At 44.3% G+C, this 22930-nt stretch overlaps 10 protein-coding genes across 10 annotated transcripts; 6 read left to right on the forward strand and 4 right to left on the reverse strand.

Moving 5' to 3' along the window:
* Positions 1-323: 323 nt before the first annotated feature.
* On the forward strand, positions 324-975 carry LALA0_S10e05820g (LALA0S10e05820g1_1; the record flags this gene model as incomplete). The annotated part of the gene is made up of 2 exons (XM_022770549.1): positions 324-348; positions 413-975. The coding sequence occupies 2 exons, from the start codon at positions 324-326 to the stop codon at positions 973-975; spliced, it is 588 nt and encodes a 195-aa protein (XP_022630455.1).
* A 400-nt stretch (positions 976-1375) lies between these two features.
* On the forward strand, positions 1376-2860 carry UGA2 (LALA0S10e05842g1_1; the record flags this gene model as incomplete). The annotated part of the gene is made up of 1 exon (XM_022770550.1): positions 1376-2860. The coding sequence occupies one exon, from the start codon at positions 1376-1378 to the stop codon at positions 2858-2860; it is 1485 nt and encodes a 494-aa protein (XP_022630456.1).
* A 223-nt stretch (positions 2861-3083) lies between these two features.
* On the forward strand, positions 3084-4523 carry RAD57 (LALA0S10e05864g1_1; the record flags this gene model as incomplete). Its single annotated transcript, XM_022770551.1, has 1 exon — positions 3084-4523. One exon carries the CDS (start codon positions 3084-3086, stop codon positions 4521-4523), a length of 1440 nt encoding a protein of 479 aa, XP_022630457.1.
* Positions 4524-4762: 239 nt separating this feature from the next.
* MAF1 (LALA0S10e05886g1_1) lies at positions 4763-6037 on the reverse strand (the record flags this gene model as incomplete). Its single annotated transcript, XM_022770552.1, has 2 exons — positions 4763-5899; positions 6032-6037. The coding sequence occupies 2 exons, from the start codon at positions 6035-6037 to the stop codon at positions 4763-4765; spliced, it is 1143 nt and encodes a 380-aa protein (XP_022630458.1).
* A 509-nt stretch (positions 6038-6546) lies between these two features.
* DSF2 (LALA0S10e05908g1_1) lies at positions 6547-8442 on the reverse strand (the record flags this gene model as incomplete). The annotated part of the gene is made up of 1 exon (XM_022770553.1): positions 6547-8442. One exon carries the CDS (start codon positions 8440-8442, stop codon positions 6547-6549), a length of 1896 nt encoding a protein of 631 aa, XP_022630459.1.
* A 409-nt stretch (positions 8443-8851) lies between these two features.
* Positions 8852-11557, reverse strand: SOK1 (LALA0S10e05930g1_1; the record flags this gene model as incomplete). Its single annotated transcript, XM_022770554.1, has 1 exon — positions 8852-11557. One exon carries the CDS (start codon positions 11555-11557, stop codon positions 8852-8854), a length of 2706 nt encoding a protein of 901 aa, XP_022630460.1.
* A 4411-nt stretch (positions 11558-15968) lies between these two features.
* On the forward strand, positions 15969-17897 carry PPZ1 (LALA0S10e05952g1_1; the record flags this gene model as incomplete). The annotated part of the gene is made up of 1 exon (XM_022770556.1): positions 15969-17897. The coding sequence occupies one exon, from the start codon at positions 15969-15971 to the stop codon at positions 17895-17897; it is 1929 nt and encodes a 642-aa protein (XP_022630461.1).
* Positions 17898-18088: 191 nt separating this feature from the next.
* GPI19 (LALA0S10e05974g1_1) lies at positions 18089-18532 on the forward strand (the record flags this gene model as incomplete). Its single annotated transcript, XM_022770557.1, has 1 exon — positions 18089-18532. The coding sequence occupies one exon, from the start codon at positions 18089-18091 to the stop codon at positions 18530-18532; it is 444 nt and encodes a 147-aa protein (XP_022630462.1).
* A 104-nt stretch (positions 18533-18636) lies between these two features.
* PSP2 (LALA0S10e05996g1_1) lies at positions 18637-20025 on the reverse strand (the record flags this gene model as incomplete). The annotated part of the gene is made up of 1 exon (XM_022770558.1): positions 18637-20025. One exon carries the CDS (start codon positions 20023-20025, stop codon positions 18637-18639), a length of 1389 nt encoding a protein of 462 aa, XP_022630463.1.
* A 1685-nt stretch (positions 20026-21710) lies between these two features.
* Positions 21711-22913, forward strand: LALA0_S10e06018g (LALA0S10e06018g1_1; the record flags this gene model as incomplete). The annotated part of the gene is made up of 1 exon (XM_022770559.1): positions 21711-22913. One exon carries the CDS (start codon positions 21711-21713, stop codon positions 22911-22913), a length of 1203 nt encoding a protein of 400 aa, XP_022630464.1.
* Between the last annotated feature and the right edge of the window lie 17 nt (positions 22914-22930).

Genomic DNA, 22930 nt, shown 5'->3' on the forward strand with positions numbered 1-22930 from the left:
CGTTATCTCCTTCTTGCCATCCGTTTTCAGTTTGTTCTTTATTCCTCAAACTAAGCCCTTCCAAGGGTGGTCCCTGCATCTAAACAGTCGCAAGGTTTCTCCAGCCTTCCCCGTCAGTTTTCGGCCACCTGAAATGGGCTGGAAAAAAATGTTATTAAAGAAAGTGAAATCTGCGAAAACAAGACGCAGACAACTCAACTTGTTTCGGTTCGGACTACCGTTTGAAAGCCTCTTGCAGCCCAATTTCATCACTGTTTCGAGAAACACCTTTCTTCAGGGACATCTTTCCGAGCATTTCCAAATTTTCCACCATTACCTCTAAGATGGCTGTGATACTGAACAAGAGATGTATGTATCGAAACGAAAAACTCATGAAAAAGGCGGGTTTGAACGATTACTAACTTTGGCTTAGTCGGCTACTACGGCACTAGCTACAGCAGTAGCAGCTGGGTGTGGGGCCGGTGGCTGCTGTTTATCGTGCTGGGTGTTGGTATTGTGCTGTGGATTTTCATGATCAACGTGAGACGACGCAGAAACGGTGTAAACCCCATCAGAGGAACTGCGTGGCTGGCTCCTCCGTCGTACGGTGTATCGCAGAACCAGTACAATCTTCCTACCGACCAAAACCCGGTTCCTGAGTATTCTGCCACGGCCAACGTGAACGATGCAGGGTTTTTCGACCAAAACGGCAAATTTCACCGCACCCAGGATGCTTCGATGCAGGGTCCACCACCCAATGCAGACCAACAGCAACAGTACGGCAACGTCTCTTCGCCTTCGCAACCTCCACCTGCAGTAGTTCGTGACGATGACGACTATTATTCTGAAGCAGCTCATCAATTCCAGAGACCAAACGTACCGCCTCCAACTACAACAGAGGTAACTGACACTACAGGCTCGACCACACCCACCACGCCTACTGCAAATGCACAATTCCAAAGACCATCGGGCCCACCGCCCGCAAAGCATGGGTGAATAACAACTACCATGGTTATTCTCGTCACGCAGTTGTCACACCGATGTCACGCAAGCGTCACCAAAACTGTAACATGATAAGACATCGTCTAATTCTCACTTGCGTTTATCTCAATATTCAATTAATAAGGTTTGCGCGCGGGTTTGGAAGGATTGATTCATGATTCCAAGGCTGACATACCGAAAACATTTAAAAACTCAAGTTTGTGAGTGGAAGTACGATTAGAAGCAAATATCAGAAGGGTATTTATAGTTCTACTATTCTGAGTTGATTAAACTGGTTGAATTGGTTCTATCTCAACAGATCATCACATCGCACTTCTTTTCGACAAGCTCATCACTAGAACCCTGTCGAAGTTGCCAAAAACCAAAAAAAACAAGTATCAATATCGTTTTGACAATGACATCGTACAGACCAACCTTCAACAATAGCGAGTTGCTAAGAGACGCTGCGTATGTGAACGGACAATGGGTTAAAAAAACCGACAAGTTTTTCGAAGTGACGGACCCTGCAAACGGAGAAACCATCGCCAAATTGCCAGAACAAGACGTGGCGATCGTGGACGAAGCTATCGATGCTGCTTACGAGGCTTTCAAAACGTTCAAAAACACTTCTGGCAGACAAAGAGCCACATGGCTCAGAAACCTGTACAATCTGATGATTGAAAATATGGAAGATTTGGGGAAACTGCTCAGCTGGGAAAACGGTAAGCCTTTGGCCGAGGGGATTGGAGAGGTCAAATATGCTGCGTCCTTTTTTGAATGGTTCGCCGAAGAGGCTCCTCGTATCTACGGCACAGCCATCAACCCGGGCATTACATCTAACAGAGCTTTCACTCGTCGTGAGCCTGTTGGTGTGTGCGGTATTATCACTCCCTGGAATTTCCCCAGCGCCATGATCACCAGAAAGGCTGCTGCTGCTATCGCTGCCGGTTGCACCGTTGTTTTGAAACCCGACTCTCAAACCCCATTGTCTGCCCTTGCGCTAGCCTACTTGGCTGAAAAGGCAGGCATCCCAGCTGGTGTCTTCAACATTGTATTGACGCACAAGGACACCCCGGCATTCGGTTTGAAATTGTGTGAATCGCCAAAGGTTAAAAAAGTATCTTTCACGGGCTCTACCAATGTGGGCAAGATCTTGATGAAACAGTCTGCATCTACCCTCAAAAAATTGTCGTTTGAACTCGGTGGTAACGCCCCGCTTATTATTTTCGACGATGCTGATCTTGACAAAGCCGTGGAACAGGCCATTGCTTCGAAATTCAGAGGTCTGGGTCAAACCTGCGTTTGTGCCAACAGGCTCTACGCACACGAAAGTGTTATTGACGAATTTTCGTCGAGACTGGCCTCTCATGTGAATAAATTCGTTATTGGACACGGACTCAAAGACGGCGTAACGCACGGGCCCATGATCAATCCAAAAGCGATTGAAAAAGTTGAAGCACACGTCAAAGATGCCGTTGAGAAGGGAGCTAAGGTGGTTGTTGAGGGTGGTCGTAGACCAGATCTGGGACCTGCGTTCTATGCTCCTACCGTTCTGACCCGGGTTCCTCAGAACGCTGACGTGAGTTCCCAGGAGACTTTTGGACCTCTATGTGCGATCATTCCCTTCAGCACCACTGAAGAGGTTGTCAAGTACGCCAACGATAGCGATGTCGGCCTAGCAGCTTATGTGTTCACCCAAAACGTTGACACCGTTTTCACAGTTTCTGAGGCTCTTGAGACTGGTATGGTTTCAGTCAACACAGGAGTGTTCAGTGATTGCACGGTACCTTTCGGAGGTGTCAAAGAATCGGGTTTCGGCAGAGAGGGTTCTCTGCACGGGCTAGAGGACTACACTGTCATCAAAACTACTGTCATTGGTGGGTTGCCCAACCGTTTGTGAAGGACACTGTGTCTTGACGAATGTGAGCACAAAAGTTCTTCAATCATATCCTCGGTTTTGGCAAAGAGCTGGGCTTTAATTCTAGTGTTTATACGTCTATATGCCAAAATTTCAATTCTAATGTCACTTTGAGTCATCTCTGTCAAGGTATCATCAAACTTAAACAAAATCTTGCAAGTATCGGTTTTACAAGAAACTTGACGATCTTGGCCGTTACACCTTCATGGACCTCTATGATCAGCTGCCGAACAGCAAATTGGCCTTTCTAGCAGAGTATGCCGTTGTGCTGGAATGTTTGATAGAGAAACGAGTTACAGTAACGGATCTGTTGACTCTGAAAGCGGCAGAACTCGCGAGAATAGTACCACGTTCTATTAATGAAATCACAAGTTTCCAACGGGCTCTCAAAGATGAGTATAAAGATCTTATATTTGGGCGTAATCGATCCCGTTTGTCGGTGGTTCAAAATTGCGTTAAAACATTCACATCTGGAGATGCTGGGATAGACGAAGTTTTACGTGGTGGAATACGTACGCATGGTATAACTGAAGTTTTTGGCGGAAGCTCTACGGGAAAGTCTCAATTTCTCATGCAATTGGCTTTAACTGTTCAAGTTCCTGTTGAGAATGGAGGTTTGAATGGAAAATGCGTTTTCATCACCACGGAAGGCGGTATCTCGACAAAGAGGCTTGAGGAGCTCATTACACAGAAATCAAGGCTACTGCCAGGTTTTGAGCATGTTTCTCAAGACAATATTTTTACTGTCAATTGCAACGATCTTGCCAATCAAGAGCACACGCTCCAGGTTCAGCTCCCTGTTCTTATCGAGAGAAATCCGGACATCAAGCTTGTCATAGTGGACTCGATTTCGCATCATCTTCGAGTGGAGCTCGAAAGAAAAACCTTTCGAGATTCTCACGATAATCGACAATACATCGATAAGATGGCCCAAAACCTCTTGAAGCTGGCAAATGATCACTCATTGGCCGTGGTAGTCGCTAATCAAGTTGGTGATAAACCAGTTCCTGAAACGCCCGTGCCTAATCCCTCTACGAACGGCGATTTCACTGGTTATAGTTACCAAGTTGGTTGGACCGTTGGTTGGAAAGACTCTAGCATTTACTATCGCCAAGTGCGAGAAGGGCTTCTGACCGACAGTGTCAATACGCTACGAACTCAGCCACGAAGCAACATCGAAAATATTCTTTCTGAGGATGAGGACTACAAAATAGTTGCAGAAGCAGCATTTGCCAGGAAACGACCGCGGGACGAAAGCAACACCAGCAAAGAAAGCTCTAAAAGCTCCTCATCACAGCAGCTTTCATCATCAGCTCGCTCTGGAAGATCCAACTCACCTTCTCCGCGCCTGCCGTTAATGCCGATGGGACGCAGGCGTAAGGTGGAAACAAAGATCCCCAATCTCGGATTGTCGTGGGCTAATCACATCTCGGTAAGAATCATGCTTTCTAAGATCTACAAGGCAAGTCCTTTGATCAAAAAAGGGCAACTGGATATCAATGAAATGACGGATACAAATAATTTTTGGCAAGTTCATAGAACGTTACGAGTGGTTTTATCAGAATATTCCAAGAGGCCAGATGTCGATTTCATCATCTCATCGCAAGGAATTGCAAGTATCAAACAAGTTGAACAGGACACATAGAAAGATCCAGACAAAAAAGTGGATTAAACATTAACATTCTATAGTACAACGACTTCTAGGTTGAAGTGCGAGTTTAGACATTTTACAAATCGTAGGTAAAATCTAGCGTATTGTGGGCACAAAATATGTGTCTTGGGTTAATCAATCGATAGCGATGGGCTTTAAAAAAATGATCTGCTGAATCCATCAGAGACATTAGTGGTAAGGTGACAGAAAATAAAGCATTAGCTCTGCTATGCTTATTGTTCCATGGCCTCATCTTCTTCCTCAATAGCCACTTCATCGTTTGAGTTACACGTTAGGTCATATTCACCTTCAAAGGCATTGGTTTCATGATCGATCGTCAGTTTCCGCCTACGCCGTGTGCCTGCTTGTTCCTTCTCTTGATCATCCTCGTATTCCTCGGAGACTCCCGGCCGTATAATATTTTCAGAGGAAGCACTTTTCAACCTGAAAACATTGAGATAAAGGTATGCCACTCTCTTTCTCTTCTTATTGAACAAGAACCACATCAAACTCCACAAATGCCCTGGTTCATCATCTAAAAAGGATTTTGAGGGCTTATAGCGGTAAATGGCGCAGTCTGAAACATCCATATGAGAATTTATGGTTTCCCATATCCACTCCTGAGGCTGCTTGCCAAAGGAAATCAGAGTATTTTCAAATTTAGATATCAAAGACTTCATGGAACTCTTGACAAAATCGGTAGGCTCTAAAGACGCAAAATCGTGATCCGGATAAGACGCATTCAAAATGGCTATCAAGTAGGCAAAAGTTCTTCTGCTTGCGGTTTCGTTTATCGGTCCAAACGGACCGATATTAACACTTTCTTTATGAGTTGAAGACCTTCTTCTTTGCAGATTGGAGCCGAAGGCCATACTTTGGGAGCTACTGCTACGCCTCAGACCACCGTTAGCTGCCGCTGGGCGGGAATGAGACTCCGTGGATGAAGAGCTTACGTACCCTGATTCAGCATTGACAAGATCTTTCAGGTTCTGATCGTTCAGTTTATGAGTCTTAGACGAGCCATTCGCACCGTTGTTTTCACTCACAGAAATACGTCGTTTTTGTTCCCAAAATGAAGAAGATGGCGATCCGGACTCTCCACGTGTGTTATACAAATGTTGTGCTTGTTCTGACGGTGAGGACGACACAGTTTCCAAGTTCTCCAGCGCAAGTTGCTGCTGCACAGCACTGTTGAAACCCTCATTTTCCACCAGAAGTGAATCCAAGTGTCTATCGATAGTCTTGTAAAGTTTCTTATCAGACGCTACTGCCTTGGTGGTAAAAATATCGCATCCACCATTTACACTGCAATCGCTGGTGTCAAAGTTAAGCGTTTGGTTCACAAGTTCGATGTCCAGCTCGTCAATGAACTTTCAAAAATTGTAAATTCCATCGTTAGTACTACTAAATCGGGCCGAAAAGGAGCTCAAACTCGTAATATCTTCGTGTTCGTCTCTTTTATCTGTCTTATCATTGCAACAAGACAACAAAAAAGTTCATACTTTCATAGCTGCTTTCCTTTCGAGTAATTGAACTCTTCTGAATGCAACGGAACTCGACTAAAAGGCTTCAATCTGTAGCTACCGTTGGTAGTTAAAGTTTCCGATAACGTTGTTTCCCTCGTGGAATGTTCAACTTAAATAATATACGTAATTTACCATATTTAATGTCGCGATGCCCCGTTCGAAGTGACATCAACGAACTCGACGCTTTTGAATAAAGTTGAGAATATGGCCTTTATTTGTTCTCCTAGCTATGGTTTTGACCATTTGAGTTTATAGTAGGAACGTATATTCCTAAATTTTGAGCTTTGTTGCTACTCTTTTGTCTTCTCTGTAAGGCAAGTTGGTAAGTTATAACTAATACTCTTAATTCAATAATGTCCAATGATTAGACGACAATTAAGAAAGACGGAGGTCAAGACCAATGTTTCCAGGTTTATAAGGGCCTGTTTCTAGCTCTTGGCTGTTTGATGAGTGGCTTTTTCTATTATGCGCAAATGCAGAAATTAAAAATATTACAAACTGTCGATGCTTCGACTCTGGTACTTGTCTTTGTATATCCAATCGGCACCTATGAGATCTGCTCCTCTTCTATCAGCCAATCGGAACCACGCCGCGGCGCGGGATTTGTCTTTGGCCCTTTTTGCGGAGCTTTTGGACCACAGCGTGCCACTCAAGCACATGGAATCAAGATGGCCCAAAGACGCAGCCTTTTCGAGGTACTTGATTCCTTTGATCTCGTCCATTTCGTCTACACCGTAGCCCTTGAGATAGGACATGCCGCACTCGTAGAGTGCAGGAGCCTGGGGTTCTGGCGGCACGTGTGGGACATCTGTGAGCTTGAGGGGATCCATGTCCAGAGAAAATATCTCGTCCTCTTCTGAACGGATATCAGCGGCCCTTTTGAGATACATGAGTGATTGCGAGTAATCTTTGTCGACGCCTGAGCCATACCTCAGCGCTAGTCCAAAAAGAAGATATCCGGTCGGGTTTTGCATCCCGCATAGCGCTTTCAAATGCTCCGTCGATGCCTTTAGGTTACCACGGTTTCTGAGCTCTATCACCATCTTGATCCTGGCGTCAGCGTTCGGCGGTACGTCGTTTTGTGATTGTCGTATTGTCGTTTCGTGTGTCCTAGGCCGCACCAGACCATAAATGTGCGTGTCGGGTTTGTTACGGCGACCACCGCCTTTAGTTCCCTCCATCTCATTTCTGCGTGAAACTAGAACATTGGGATCCGATGAAGCTCTATTGTGGTCAAAATGCGAATTTTTGGCACGAGGAGGGAATCGTGGAGTTAAGTCTGATGATGCTGTTAGTGGAGGACTGTTACGTGACTCTGAGGAACGAAGTGCCTCCGTTTGAATAGATGGGAACTTGAATTTCGCACTCGTTGGAGTCGAGCTTGGTGTCGAATTAGGTGTCGAGCCTGTGGATTTAACCTTTACCATCTCAGGTCGCGAATCAGTGATCTTGGGAGACTTGAAGAAATTTTTGAAAAAAGATGATGGCGTTTTCTTATGCCCTTTCTGTTGGCTCGACCGTTTTGAAGGCGATAGTGAATTTTGTTGTGAAGAAGAAGCGGAGCCTGGTTTCATGGGAGTCGTAAATATCCAACGTGGCGCTTCATCTACATGTTGGGATTTCTTATCGCTCTCTCCGGATACGTCACTGTCTATTGAAGACTGGGTACTGCGCTTTATGAGACCTTTAGTTTCTAATGAAGTAGAACTGCCCGTTCCCTGTATATGAGCCAAGTGATAATCCTTCGAATTGAGACCCGTGTTCTTTGATGTGAGCCGTTGAGGTGTGGATGAAAAATTATTGATAATATCGGGTTCCGAGGTATGAGATACTGATTTTGACAATGTTGGCCCGGTCGCAGTCTTAGATCTAAAGCGCTCAAAGTTTACTGTGCCGGCCTGGGTGTCCAAAACTGCCCCGTTCTGTTCCTCATCACTGTCTTCTTCAACAAAATACGAATATCTGCTTCTAGGCAAATGCAGCTCCACCTGTTTTTTCTTCGAGACCGTAATTTTCTCCTTTTCAGATAGCTCTTTCAATATATGCATAAGTGGCTTGTATTCACTTCCATCAGATTGAACACTTGATCCGCTACTTTTCCTCAAAGATGGGAATGCTGACGCTGGAACGCAAACTGCACGATTTTCATAATTTTTGAGAGTGACACCAGCCAAGTTTTGAGCGTGTGCTTCCTTGAGGGCTTGTTGCAGCAATGCTTCGTCGTCTTCACTCAAATCAAGACGGTCCAGCAATCTTTCCGTGGTTTTCACACTTTCGAAAGACGCAGTGCTATTTCCTCTTTCCCGCAAGACCAAAACCTCGGATTTTTTGTCTCCATTGCTTCTTAACCCCTCTAGCGGCGAAACCTTTCTAGTGGAGAGACTCATTGATACGATGAGCTTCCCACGACTTTCTATAATGCTAGTTTTTCCACCTACGTTTTATCCTCGTCTACCACCTCCCCAACAGCGTTTTTTTAAGCGAAAATATATGATAACAAATTTCAAAACGAACAGCTTGTGCAGTTAACCAAGACTCGAGCACTGTCGAAGCTCAATGGCAAGTGCTTGCTCCTATTTTACGCACTCTTTTATGGTTGATATGTGAGGTTCAACGTATGTTATTGAATATGTCGAGATTTAGCATTTCGTACAAGGACATATTTGTCGAACGGTTACATGACGCAGCCGTGTGGTGGCATAAGACAAATCTCGAGAGCTGTCGTCAGTAGAAGCCAATGACAGTTTTAAACGATACTAAAGTCTGATTGAAATGCTATTTATTCTGAATGTCTGGCTAGTGAACCGCTTCCATTTTGTCTCCCAAATAATCCATGTAGAGACACCCAAAAACCGACCAGTGGAAGTTCACTAACGTATATAAATGACAGAAAAGACTTTCGAACTCTTCCATGTCAACTGTGGCAAGGCCACCAGATGATCCCTGTGCGGATACAGGCTGTTGCTTATGCTGTTGTTGTTGTTCTTGTTCTTGTTGTTGCTGCTGCTGTTGCTGAAGGGCAAATACCTCTTTGAAGGTTGTAGAAGAGCTGGTATTAGGTCTTGTCCGTGAGCTAGCGGCAGCAGACTTCGTAGATCCGTTGTTCGCCGTCATGGTGCTGCAGAGATGAACGAAGTTCTGTTTGATAGTACCATCCTGGGTACAGCCGGAACGTGAAAAAATGCTGTTTTCTAACTGCTGCAACACGCGGGTCTCTAACACGCCATAAACTTCACTCAAAGGCTGTGTCTGTTTCGAGAGCCAGGACTTGGAGAAATCGATCTGTGCATTGTTCAAACTAGGGGCTTGAACAATGGGGTGAGATTCCGAAGTGGACCGCGCCAGTGTGACGTCCTGCATCGTTCTCTGTAGCAGATAATCCTGTCTCAAATCGCTTATCGTTTTGCAAAAATGAATGGCAATAGCCATGGTATTCTTAGTCCACCTACAATTGCCATGTTCGTCCGTTATAATGCTGACAATCTCGTCTTTTAACTTTCTGTTGGTGTAAGAGTTCAGTATGTGCTCCTTCATGGGTTTGTCCATGGTGGTGTCATTGGTTACCAGTTGCTTAAAAAGCAACCGACAAACCAAAAGACATACAATCTGCCGTATATCTGCTCTGAGAAGGACAAGGCGAGCATGGTCGAACGACAAAGATGTAGGATAGTCCCGCACCATCTTTCTGCAGGAAAGCAGACTAATAATGCTTCTTATGCAAAACCGGTACACCTCAGGCGCTTGATAACGTTGATTAGATTCAAGTGCCGACTGTTGGTATTCCACACATTTATCTTGGAACCACTTAAAAGAAGATTTGAGGTCAACCCTATTGGTGGTCATCAGCGATTGGAAATACTGTTTTTCAAACTCTACCGCATTGCTCAACAGTGCGGGTCTCAAAATCCTGATTTGATGGTTAGCAATATCGAGTTTCATGGCTTCAAGTATCTGGAACACCAGTCTCAGACCTTCCACAAGTTTGGGTACAGATTTTTCATCTTCTGATTCTTTAAATTTGGAACTCATCTTGTCAACCCAGGGATCTCGCATGGGTGCACAGTGATGTTTGAACAATTGAGCAAGCCAGTCAGCAAAACTAGACATCATCAAAGAACCCTTAAGCAGCTCTTGAACGAGTAACTCTGTGTCCAAAACATTTTCCACTGTGTGTACCTCCTTTTGTGGAACTATTGTGGTCAAAACTTCTTTCAGACTATTGAATAGAGGAACCAATCGAGTTTGATTCATTTTGAACGTTTCTGGTTTCCATTTGTAAACAAAGATTTCATTTTCCACGTCGTACCAATATTTCTCAGAAACTTGTTTTTTCTTGAAGCCTCTTTCACCGTCCAAGTTGGGTCTGAACTGCAGTAGAGGATCAAATATTATGTCGTGCCGCAATTGAGGATTTTTCACGATTTCTTGAAGGTCAATTTCTTTCAAACATTGCAAATTTATCGGTGGCAAGGGCATTGGCCCAGGGTACGATTTCATGTACTTGATTCGGTCTGTGAGACTGACTTTGTGGTTTGAAGACTGCATGCCCTGGTGCATGAGAAGAGCATGGCGTAAGGACGCCGAATGCTTACTTTGTCTTTTCTTTTTGATTCCGCGGTTCAAGTGCAGCGCAGATTGCTGTGCCGGCAGCTGTGGATGCACGTTGATGTGTTCGTTGCCCAATTTCTGGCGATCTTCGAGCTGTTGTTGTTGCTGTAGAAGTAGAAGCTGCTGTTGTTGTTGTTCTTGTCGTTGTTGTTGGTGCTGCTGCTGTTGCAGAGTGAAGAGACCGCCTGTGGTAGAAAGCCCCATGGTCCGCAACGATGAATGCAGGATCGAAGGCACCGAAAGTGATCTGAACTTGTTGCTTTTGCCTGCAGAGGCCTTGAGAGACGCCAAAGCCGCCAAATCAGGCCTGTCGCTAATCCCGGATCTCATTTCGTCGTCCAAGTCTGCAGATACAGTCTGTGGTGCCAGAGAATCTGCCGTCGCAACTGCAGGATCGATCCGATTGGGGGACCCTAAGAACCGGCCGGTTTTTCCATCAAACGGTTTGAAAAGCGCAGGTGGTTGAAAATATACCTGATGCGGGTCTTGTGGCAGTTCTTCGTTGTGTTGTTCCTGTTGTGGTTGGCTGGAAGGTTCACTTCCCACATGTTGAGACGGTGTGATTGTTCCATGGTCTGACGATGCCCTTACGTCACCCACGTAATCGCCGTTCGCCGTACGATGTGACTCTGTGGTTGTCGACGCCATCGTTCTGGTTGTGCCACTACCACCATTGCCACCAGCCGGAGGCGACACTGAGGTCGAAGAGGACGACGACGACGAGGATGCCGGTCCTGATTCTGACCCTGAACCTGGCCCTGATCGGCCTGCCACTCCTACTCCTACTGCTGCCGTTACCACGGCAGCGTTCCCGCTGGATCCTCTTCTGCGATCTCCATGCAGCCCTACTGCTTCTGCAGGGGGTGTGTTAGTCTGTGTGCGAGTGTGTTCCATTGTTTGTTACGATCGCTATTGCCACTACACACTGCTTTCTCTCTCTTATTATGGATCTTCCCCTTCGCTTTATCTTCTTGTTCTTTGCCTCTGGTTTTCTCTCTCTGTCTATTCCTGGCACTCAGGCCGGTCTTCTTCGTTTCCCACTGGTGAGCTTCTGGCGATGTGGACCGATTCAATTTCGGTGGGACCTAGCTCTGCTTGCGAGAAGACGAGTTAAGGAAAAGGCCGATATGAGAAGACGTATTCTGGAAGTGCCACGACTTGGAAACCAAAGAAACGTGTGGTTTGGGTAGGTTGAGAAACTCGGCAAGCTTGGGTAGATTATATAAAGCTTGCTGAGCCGTCGTGTGAGTACAACTTTGGGATTGTTTTTCACGGGTTGTACGGTGTTCTTGATGGGTTTTTTAACATGATAGTTGAAATTACGTATAATCTATAGAGAGAGATATATATACATATATACATAGTTTTTCAGAGTGTGTCATTTTCCACGACAATGTCAAGAAATGAAAGATGACGGTGATGCTTAGGTAATCCATAAACTCTGAGATTCTTAGGTAAGCAGAAAATAATCACGTGCTCGAAAAGGGGAGGGAGTGTTTTACCCCGAAAAGAAAAGACCCGAAAAAAAAAGAGAGAGAAAAGAAATGACAAAAAAAAGGGGGCGGCGGGCCCAACCAGGGTTTAGTTTTTGTGGATGTCACGTGTGATATTGGGCGGCATTTATCTTATCGGACCTTGAGGCAACAGCATCAAGAAACAGAGTCAAGAGAGTGGAGGACATCAGACACAAAAGATACTAGCGATAGCCAGGGAAGGTTCAGCACTACAAGATGGGTGTTTGACTATGGTGGAACAACACCAGGTAAAATTCGATTCATGTACTCGGTATTGCAGTGCAATTTGCACACCTGAAGTTTCACACCGATGGATAACCAGGACTTAAACTAGGCTTTCAAATTGCTACCACTAACTAGTGGGTTCATTTCTTCTGTAGTTAACACCTTGGGAATTTTGACTATCAGTGTGTTTGAACAATTGAGAGCGTCAGCGATCAATTGTGAGTAAAAGACTGCAAGTATATTTGAACAATTGAGAGCGTCAGCGATCAGTTGTGAGTAAAAGACTGCAAGTATATTTGAACAATTGAGAGCGTCAGCGATCAGTTGTGAATAAATGTGATGACTATTAGTGTATTTGAACAATTGAGAGCATCAGCGATCAGTTGTGAATAAATGTGATGTCTATTAGACAATTGAGAGCGACAGCGATCACTTGTGAGTAAAAGACTACAAGTATATTTGAACAATTGAGAGCGTCAGCGATCAATTGCGAATTAAGAAGACTACAAGTATATTTGAACAATTGAGAGCGACAGCGATCAGTTGTGAATAAACTTGATGGCTATTAGACAATTGAGATCGTCAGCGATCGGTTGTGAGTAAGACTACAAGTATATTTGAACAATTGAGATCGTCAGTGATTACTTGTGAATAAATGTGATGAGTATCAGCATAGTCTAACAATTAAAAGCGACAGCGATCTGTTGAAAATAAAAGTGGTGACTATAATTGGGAGCAACAGCGTGGCAACTAATACAGTAAAACAATTGAGAGCCTCAGCGAGCACATGAACATAGAACACCACAAGTATAGTAGATCAATTGAAAGCTTCAGCAATCAATTGTGAGTAGCAGAATGCAACAATTACAGTAAGCCAATTGAGAGCTTCAGCGATCAATTGTGAACTGTTCATACTCGTGCTGATGCTCTCTGGAGTACCATTAGGATTGGCAAACTACATGGGAATGTGCCAAATTGCGTAATCAGGTAATGACACATTAAGCGCTAATGTGAAATGTACCAACCATAAAAATATGAAGCAACCATACGTCAATCTATGCAGAATTTGCAATCAATCCGGGACTTTTATCAAGCAATCTTTGCTAATGGCTGGGTTCCAGGGCGTTACCGATTGTTTGCTATTGCTGCTCCAAAAATCGTTTAAATGTCCGTGGTTTGGTCAAACAGAATGTATCAAACTTGTAACCAAATGAACCACGGAGAGATAATTCGAATCCATAACTTTAGCCATTCACTTAGAGCAAATCATGACTGGGCAAACTAATCAGTTTAACAACTCGAACACTGCCGAGCCTCAATAAAAAGTTCCATTTCTTGGGTAATTCTATTCATTATTATAGGATTCAAACTACTTATTTATCGACTTAGAGTCACTTCACCGGGCATAAATGGAATTAGCTTGTGGGGTCGATAAATCGTTTCTTCTTATACAAATTCTTGGAAATGTTCCGTCCCCGGGTGTAAAAAAGTTCAAGCATTCTGAGTACAAATGGTGAAAATGGGCCAATCTAGGATCTGTTCAACAATGCAAGTGGTATCACTCGGTTCAATCAGTTTAGTTCCTGTGAAATCAGTACTTGTTTTAGATTCTTGAGATATGTTGTCAATTCTGTCGCTGTCATTGTATCACGTGTGCGTGACTAGACATACAGATGTTCCGACAATTATGCAGCTACGAAGCGCTAGCGATCAGTCATGATGAAACGCCTAAGTAGTGTGTAGTAAAAGACGCCTTGCTTCTGCTACTTAAGATTCCAAAATGGACGCCGCTACAGTAAGGTGAACACAAGTTCTATCCAGCTCTTACTCAATATGTGTGCAATGACGGGACTACTAAAAAACGCGGTCAATTCTGTCGTTGACATTGTGTCACGTGCACGGAAATGAAACCGGACAAAAGAAGCAGATTTGACACGAGTTTAGGAGTTATTTTCCGCTCGAAACCTCCACCATATACGGTGTCTTGCCTCTATTGGAAAAACCATCTAGTGAACTCATTCCACAAGCAAGCTGGACTTCACTTGCGTCCTCGTTTCGATCCACTTTCAAGTCGCTCTGCGTGTCGCTTTTTCTTTACACTCGTGTTGAGACTCTATCTGTGGAGTGTCGCTGCACGGTAAACGTCCCTTTCCCTTGGTGATTTTTCCCATTACTGTAAAGTGTAAATTATCGTTCTAGTTTATGGTTACCTCTCGATACAGATTAGCCTGTAGGCTGAATAAAATATTTCTTCTTGTTCGAGTGCAATTGCATCAGTTGTACATGTAATATCAAGATTTTAAGTGCCACTCGGCACCCTCCAGATTTGTTCTCACTTTTGCCCTCAAATTCGTCTTCAAAGGTAATATTGTTGTGAACCATTATATCGTGTCGTTCCATTGCAGATCGGTTTTTATCGGTTAGAGCAAAATTCTATATCGCGTGATCTTCCTTCATCATTAGAGTTGGCGGTAGAGAACAATTTCCACAGGCTAATAATGCACCAGGTGGAATACAAGAGTGTTTCCGACACGTTGCAACACTTTTATCGTGCTTGTCATACAATTTACGCCCTATTCCGTGGAAATTGTGGAATTGTCACTTACTTCTAATGTGGCACCTTCCAGAAGAAACCCTACTATCCTAATCCTGATGTTTTAAACAGTCTTCATGCTGAAATATCGATTTTGAGCTTCAGCGGGGTTAGGCAACAACGTCACGAAATTATACACCCAATTCCCAATTTTTCAATGGTATCCTGGCCTAATCCATAAATTTTTATTCCAAATTCTTCCTCTTGTTATAAGCAACGTTCCAAATATCATGCATCACCCACCTTGGGGTTGATTCTCTTATCCTTTTCAATGTCACCAATTCTCAATGTTTAACTACCTCATCGCGTTGTATTAGATTACTTTATAGATGTCGAATAATCCTACTGTTAATGTGAAAACCACACACATGCACACAGACACGTCTACTATAAGAAGAACTAGCCTCACTCCTTTGCAGAGCACATTCAACTGCTTGCTTAAGAAACTTTTAACTTCCCCTCCTATTCTCCTCCTTTAACACTAAATTTCTCATATTTTTCTCACGAAACCTTTCCCCTCCCACCCACTGCAAAGACCAACGGATTCGCCCAAAACATCAAAACCACAATGAACTCCTCCTGTCATTGCACGAATTCTAAACCCGCGCCTTCCTAACGAACACCAAAGTGTTAAATCTCCGAGATCGAAATTAACTCTATTCTCGCGAGTTTTTGAGCTCTTACAATCGCGCCAATCTCTCCCCCGACTAAACCGACAATTTCCAGCACTCTTATCACACTCAATTGGTTTGAATCCAAGCCTTAAATCGACTTTCTCAATCGTCAACCTGGGAAATGCTCTTGTAGATCTGGAGACGTACATGGCGATATTCTTTAAGGGAATATACAGGATATTCATAAAATTGTTGCTGAGGAGGGAACCTTGACCAACTCTAAGATCGAACCCAAAGTAACTTGAAAAGTAGTTACAGGATCAACACGGCAGGACGCAACGTCAACCTAACTTCACATCATGGGGAACACTAGCTCGAAACCATCTTCAAGGAAAAAAAAAAGCGGGAGTGATACCACAACGGCATTTACACGCACAGATACTGCACAATCTGGAAAGTCTGTGAAATCCTCACGATCTGTGAAATCGGCGAAATCCAAACGATCACAGTCGTCTTCTGGTGTTCCTGCTGGTGCTGCTTACGATTCAGACCCAAACTTGGAAACACAGCCTGAAATGCTCAAAGCCACAGCATCTTTCTCCAGGCGAAATAGTGCCATTTCCGGATCTCAGCCGCCTCTTTCGCATCGTGGAAGCTCCAATAGTGTGGCCAACACCTACAGCAAATTTCAGTCTCAGGTGGTGAGTGGAGACCTGCCTCCGTCAATGATACAAATGGAACCCAAATCGCCGATTTTGAAAAATTCAACCACAATTTCCAGTCTCGGCGGTGGCGGCGCCGGTAATAGTACGACGTACCATGAGTCTGCAGTAACGGACGATGAAAATGACGAAAACGAAATTCACCACCATCGTCGCAAAAGCAACGATTCCAGACGATATTCTCAAAAGTCGCCTTCTGCAGCTAGCAGGAGTAATAGCGCGTCTTCCAGTTCCAGGCGGAAAACCGGCTCCCATTTGGACGTGCCCGATGGTTCCATACCGGTACAACCGACACGTACATCGTCGCATTCATCCGCGGGCAATCACAGCCGAAAATCGTCTTTTGGTAGCTCGATGGGCAACACTGCATATAGCACCCCACTGAATTCTCCTGGAGTTTTCAAAAACTCTCAAGACGAATATTTCGCCGATAAACAATCGGATACTCACAACGGTAGTCCTCAAGTATTGCGTTCAAGATCGAGGCGAAATTCCATTGATGAATACCCGCACGACGTTTCGCATAGTGCCGATGTTGACGACGACACCAACACGTCGATTACCACGAAGACTACAAAACGTAAAAAATCAATAAGGCCTATCGATATCGATGAAACTATTCAAAAGCTTTTAGATGCCGGTTATTCTGGTAAGCGTACCAAGAACGTTTGTTTAAAGAATTCCGAAATTGCTCAAATCTGCAACCAAGTGCGCGAAATTTTCCTATCTCAACCATCACTTCTCGAGCTTTCGCCGCCTGTAAAAATCGTTGGAGATGTGCATGGTCAGTACGCTGACCTTTTGAGACTGTTCACGAAATGTGGTTTCCCACCAGCGGCGAATTATCTACTACTTGGCGATTACGTCGATAGGGGCAAACAGTCGTTAGAAACCATCCTGCTTCTACTGTGTTACAAGATCAAATATCCAGAGAATTTTTTCTTACTGAGGGGCAATCACGAATGTGCAAACGTCACTAGAGTCTATGGGTTTTACGATGAGTGCAAACGTCGATGCAATATCAAAACCTGGAAGATATTCATCGACACTTTCAACACTTTGCCATTGGCAGCTATTGTTGCTGGTAAAATTTTCTGCGTGCACGGCGGGTTGTCACCGGTGCTGAATTCTATGGACGAAATTCGTCACGTCAGCAGGCCAACTGACGTCCCAGATTTTGGTCTGATCAATGACCTTCTATGGTCCGACCCCACCGATTCGCCGAACGAGTGGGAGGACAATGAACGTGGCGTAAGTTATTGTTACAACAAAGTCGCCATCAACAAATTTTTGAATAAGTTCGGTTTCGATTTGGTGTGCAGGGCACATATGGTCGTTGAAGATGGCTACGAATTTTTCAACGATAGGAGTTTGGTAACAGTGTTTTCAGCTCCAAACTACTGTGGTGAATTTGATAATTGGGGGGCTGTCATGAGCGTCAGTGAAGGATTACTTTGCAGTTTTGAATTGCTGGATCCCTTGGATAGCGCTGCTATAAAGCAAGTCATGAAAAAAGGTCGACAGGAAAGAAAACTAGCTAATCAACAGCAGCTATCTCTAGAATGAAATCGTGATGGTTGAGATGGTCAATTCATTATACTCAGGATATACAAAGTTGTCTTTATAGATTCATTCGTGCCCGCCTAAATTTTTCGTGTAGACGGATGATCGAAAGAGAGGCCTTGAATAATTAACAAAGTTCACTAGCATAAGCATCGAGCCCAAAAGTTGATGCTTCTAGAAATAAATCATTAAGTATGTTAAGGAACTCTTCCCCACGCGAATACCTTGGGTTCTCTCAATTTTTCGCCGTCACATTTCTTCTATGGTTTGTAATAACTTGGTCCATACTTCCGGACTTAAGTATATATAAAAGTGAGCAACCTTGTCTTAAAAACGATGTAATCTCATTTGTACAAGAAGTTGTGGATGTTTTGCCGCAACGCTACTGGATAGCGGTGATAGAATGCACTGTATTGATGGGGATGCTTTTCACGTATTTGGGTATTTTGGCTTATAATGAAGATGTCTTAACGGTACCGCTCAACGACATTCGAACACTTACAGACACCCGTGCAAATGTTGCAGAAACGTCAACATATCAGGAATTTTTAGATCAGTACGCACATAAAGAGACTAGTGGTGTGTTGGATCTGCCGATCACCGAAGTGTGTAAGCTGCTGTACGAAAGACGAAACTAAATCAGAAGAATTTGCTTTTTTACCACTAATGTACATACATGCGAAATCGAAAAGCTGAGCAGCTGTAATTAACGTTATGCTTCCTCCTTGCCGTTCGATTGTCGTTAAACTGGCGTGAAGCCGCCGCGATTCCCACGGTAAGCTCCTCTGCCGCGATCCGCACCAGAAAAACCGCGGCCACCGCCGCCTCTTCCTCCTCTTCCTCCTCTTCCTCTTGGGCTATTGGAATTGGCGTTTTCTCTTAGAAAACCGCTGGCCGGACGGAACACAGAATAAGGATTGTCGTCTCTAGGGCTTTGGAACTTTCCTCCTCTGGAACGAGAATCTTCATACTTACGACCGGCTTCGCCGTCCCTTGAGTATCCTCCACGACCACGGTAGTTTCCCCTGTCGCCACCACGATCACTGCGGTCACCCCTGCCACCACGGCCACCCCGGCCTCCTCTACCGCTGCCACGGCCGCCACGATATCCGCCGTGTCCTCTTGAGTCCGTATCTTTGAACGTGAAGCTATCGAACGATTGCTGAGTTTGATTGTTGTGATTTTCGTCATCGTCCAGTTCGTCGCTTGGTTTCTTCTCGTCTTCAAAAACTTCATGTGTCGTTTCCTCAGGTTCAGCATCCTCCTTTGGCAAGGGCGGTGGCAACTGAGGGCTAGGAGACTGACTTGCCGCAGCATCTACAGATTTCTTCAAGATCGCCGAATAACTCAATGGTTTAGGGTTAGCCATTGGTTCACTTTCGTTGGAAAGTCTTCTGAGGGTCCTTGTGTCTTCGACGTGGAGTTTGCTGAATTTGTCCTCAATATCGTTCGTAAGTGTTTGAGTATCAGCTGGCTTAGCACTACCAAAAGGATTAGCTTTGGTTTTGGAAGGTCTAACAGGTTCCTTCTTGGGTACAAAAGGCCTGGTTGGATCGTCTAATTCATTCAAAAGTTTTGTTTTCTCCACGTAGTTTTTGAAGTCCAAACGATCCGCTGCTGTGACAGTGATGTCATAAAGCTCTTTAAGAGGTTGAGTCCAATGGCTCAAGATTTTGTCCATATCCCTTGCAGAGTACAACTCTGTGAAGGAAACCTTGGAATCACGCGTGAAATTCGCGTCAAAAAAATCTGAGTTTTTCAATGCAAGTCCCATGGCTGGCTTCTTATTCAGCTCCCAAAACAATTTGAATTTGATAAATTTCGTACATTTCGTTTGGAAAAGATCCTCGATTTCTGGCCCGGTGAATTGAGATGGAAGATGCGAAAATTTCACAATGTATGGCGGTCCCATGGTTTGGGACCCACCTGCATTCCCAATGGGTGCACTTGGATGTTGGTGTCCAAATGGATCGTCCGGTCCGCGCGTTGCCAGTCTTACGGGAGTGTGCTTTAGAACATCAATGCTAGTGGTATTGGTGAGAGGCGACGAAATCGCCTCCAAATTTATATCTTCCTCGTCCCACACAGAGTCCCCCAACGAACTATCGTTGAAGAACTCCTCTAGAGACATTTTCTTCTTATTGGAGTTACCATTTGCTGCAGAGGCTACCATAATGTGATTAAATAACATGTTAGCATTTTGATTCAAAAGTTTCGCCGAAAATGACGCTAAAAACTGGCTTGAAATTCCCACATAGGTTAAATTTGTATCGTGCTTAACATACCCATTCTATTTTATCCAGATTGAGACGTTGGTAAGCGTCAAGCTGTCGGATTGTTTGCCGAGAGAAGTAAGAAACTTAATGCTGAAGATTGATGAACTTTAGTGAGTATCAGACTGAATACACTGAAAATGAAAGTTTCCCTTACATCATTATACACGTTGAGAGGGCGACGACAGCGAAAACAATAGTGATAAGGTTAGTAGTAGACCTAGCACTGATCAGATAACCTGAAAACTATCACACAAGCTGTGCCTCCATTTCAAGTCTCTATGCTAGTTGCTTCACGAAAACTGCCATCTTCCTCTGAAAATCAGAATAAAAAAATTGTAGGATTCAGCAGTGTTTCCTGTGAAAGTGTGTGAGCCTAGTGGGAAAAAAGTGGAAGGTCTCTTAGAGCTTGCAGCCATCTTGGCTGGGATCAGTGACGAATTATACGCTATTATGTTTCGAAGAATCGACAAAACACGTGACCTGCGTCAGCGACAGGTTAAGGAAAGGTGATATACGCGTTATTAGAGAGAAAGTGAACGACTCGAGTCGATCGCGTCTGAAGCACAATTGTTATCCCCAATTCAGCTTGGAGTTATTTCCCACCCGAGTGATCAAGCTTGTTATTATCAGAGTGAATTTTCTGTACCACAGCTGAGACTTCACCCCCCTCCCCCCACCCCATTTCTAACTTTAGTAGCGAGAGTCCTGCTCCTGCTGTTTTCTTCATTTTCATACTTCCCCAAGCCGAGTCTAAACACCATTGCATACAACAAAAGCTTTTCATCCCCAAACGCAACACTAAAGTTGTCCGAAATCGTCAGCCTTGGTAAAATCCGAATCAAAGGAATTCTCCGGGCAAGTATTTGACACCGGTCGGGCTTCCATCACTGTTAATTCGTATTTCGTCAAAAGTGATGACGTTTATCACCGTTCAAACAGCGATCTTTTTCCTCGAATCCGACATTCTTTTGTGCCTAACCTCGTCCAACTCGCGCCCAAGTTTCATTCTCGATTGAACGTGATTGTTACGGGTCAGTTTACCATTTCATGCGATTATCAATCCAGTAATTATCTGCAATTATTGATTTAATCACCTCGCCGTATCTTACTGTGGCGCCTTTTCGTTAACGATGAGCATCATCACGATTTGGGATGTTTTTCACTCGTCAGATAGAACTTCTCATGGATCGATGCTCTTCGCTCCCAAGAGCTCATCACATTCGGCAAGCTTTAGCTGTTAGATTGATTCTGGTCAACTCACACTGTCAAACACCGTTGTGGATTTTCTACCCATCGATAATATTGATGCCTAGTTGGTGCAATAGAGATTCCATTTCACCGTAATTAGTGTGGTACATTTTTTTTGGCAAATTTCAGCTGCAGAAAAGAGCCAACAAGATCAGAAAACAGGTTTCGATTAGGGAACTATCTGTCCGGTGTACTAGTCCGTCCCCTGGATTTTTCTTTTGGAACCCGAATCGAACTTTGGCGCATTCGAAAACTTCGCTTTTTTTTTTCTACGTTTACCTATACACACAAGATGGCTGGAACGGCCAATAAAAAATGGACGTTGGGCTTGATTTTCCTTGGCATTGTTGTTGTCCTTTGGATTCTTTCATCTTTTCTGATAAACCTCATTTTCGAAGACGGATCCTACAGAAAACCGTTTTTCCTCACATATATTAATACGGCATCGTTCGTATTCTACCTCCTACCCACATTCAAAGCAGTGTGCTCTAATTACTGGAAAACTGGGAAGTTTCAAATACATCGTGAGCTTGTCATTGAAGAAGAAGGACTGCGACCATCTGACGATGAAGAGGCTCACGTGCCCCTGCGAACACATTCCGCAACTACCGAGCTAACGACTTCTACATCGCCTCTGGTCCCTAAGGACAGCGACTCGGTTCTTGCAGATGCATTCACAGGTGCCAAACTTTCTTTGCCCGCCACGATACAGCTCAGCGCCCAATTTTGTATTCTGTGGTTCCTGGCCAATCTCGTCACAAACGCATCTTTATCCTACACGTCTGTGGCCTCCCAGACCATCCTTTCATCTACGTCGTCTTTCTTCACTCTCCTAGTTGGGTCCTTGTTTCACGTTGAAAGTATTAACCGCATCAAGATCCTCGGCTCTTTGGTTTCCTTCGTGGGAATTGTGCTGGTTACCAAGTCTGACGCTCAGAGCTCGGCTAAAACTGATCAGGTTCATTTGGCAATTCCTTTTAGATTTCACGACGACAAGTCCAACCCCGATGCGTTTGTGACTTTTTGTGGGAATTTACTAGCTCTTTCGGGCGCTCTCTGTTACGGTCTTTACTGTACACTTCTAAAGTGGCGTATTAAGGATGAAAGCAGGGTCAACATGAAAATCTTCTTCGGCTTCGTTGGCTTGCTCACCCTTGTTCTACTATGGCCCACCATCATTTTCTTGCACGTCATGGGTTGGGAAACCTTTGAATTGCCAAAGACACCGAGAATTGTGTCCATTGTGGTTTTCAATTGTTTGATCACATTCATCAGCGATTTTTGTTGGGCCAAAGCAATGCTTTTGACTTCGCCCTTAACCGTTACCGTTGGTCTAAGTACGACCATTCCTTTCGCTATGATGGGCGACTTCCTTTTCAAAGATAGACCCATGTCATTCATCTACTTGTTGGGTGCCGTTCTTATATGTGGCAGCTTTTTCATTGTAAACAGGGATTCAGAAGCAGAAGAAGAATTCAATCATGAGACAACCTAAATCGGTTATTGCAGAGA

The sequence above is a fragment of the Lachancea lanzarotensis genome, scaffold LALA0S10, assembly GCF_000938715.1.
Source record: "Lachancea lanzarotensis genome assembly LALA0, scaffold LALA0S10, whole genome shotgun sequence".
NCBI lineage: Eukaryota > Fungi > Ascomycota > Saccharomycetes > Saccharomycetales > Saccharomycetaceae > Lachancea > Lachancea lanzarotensis.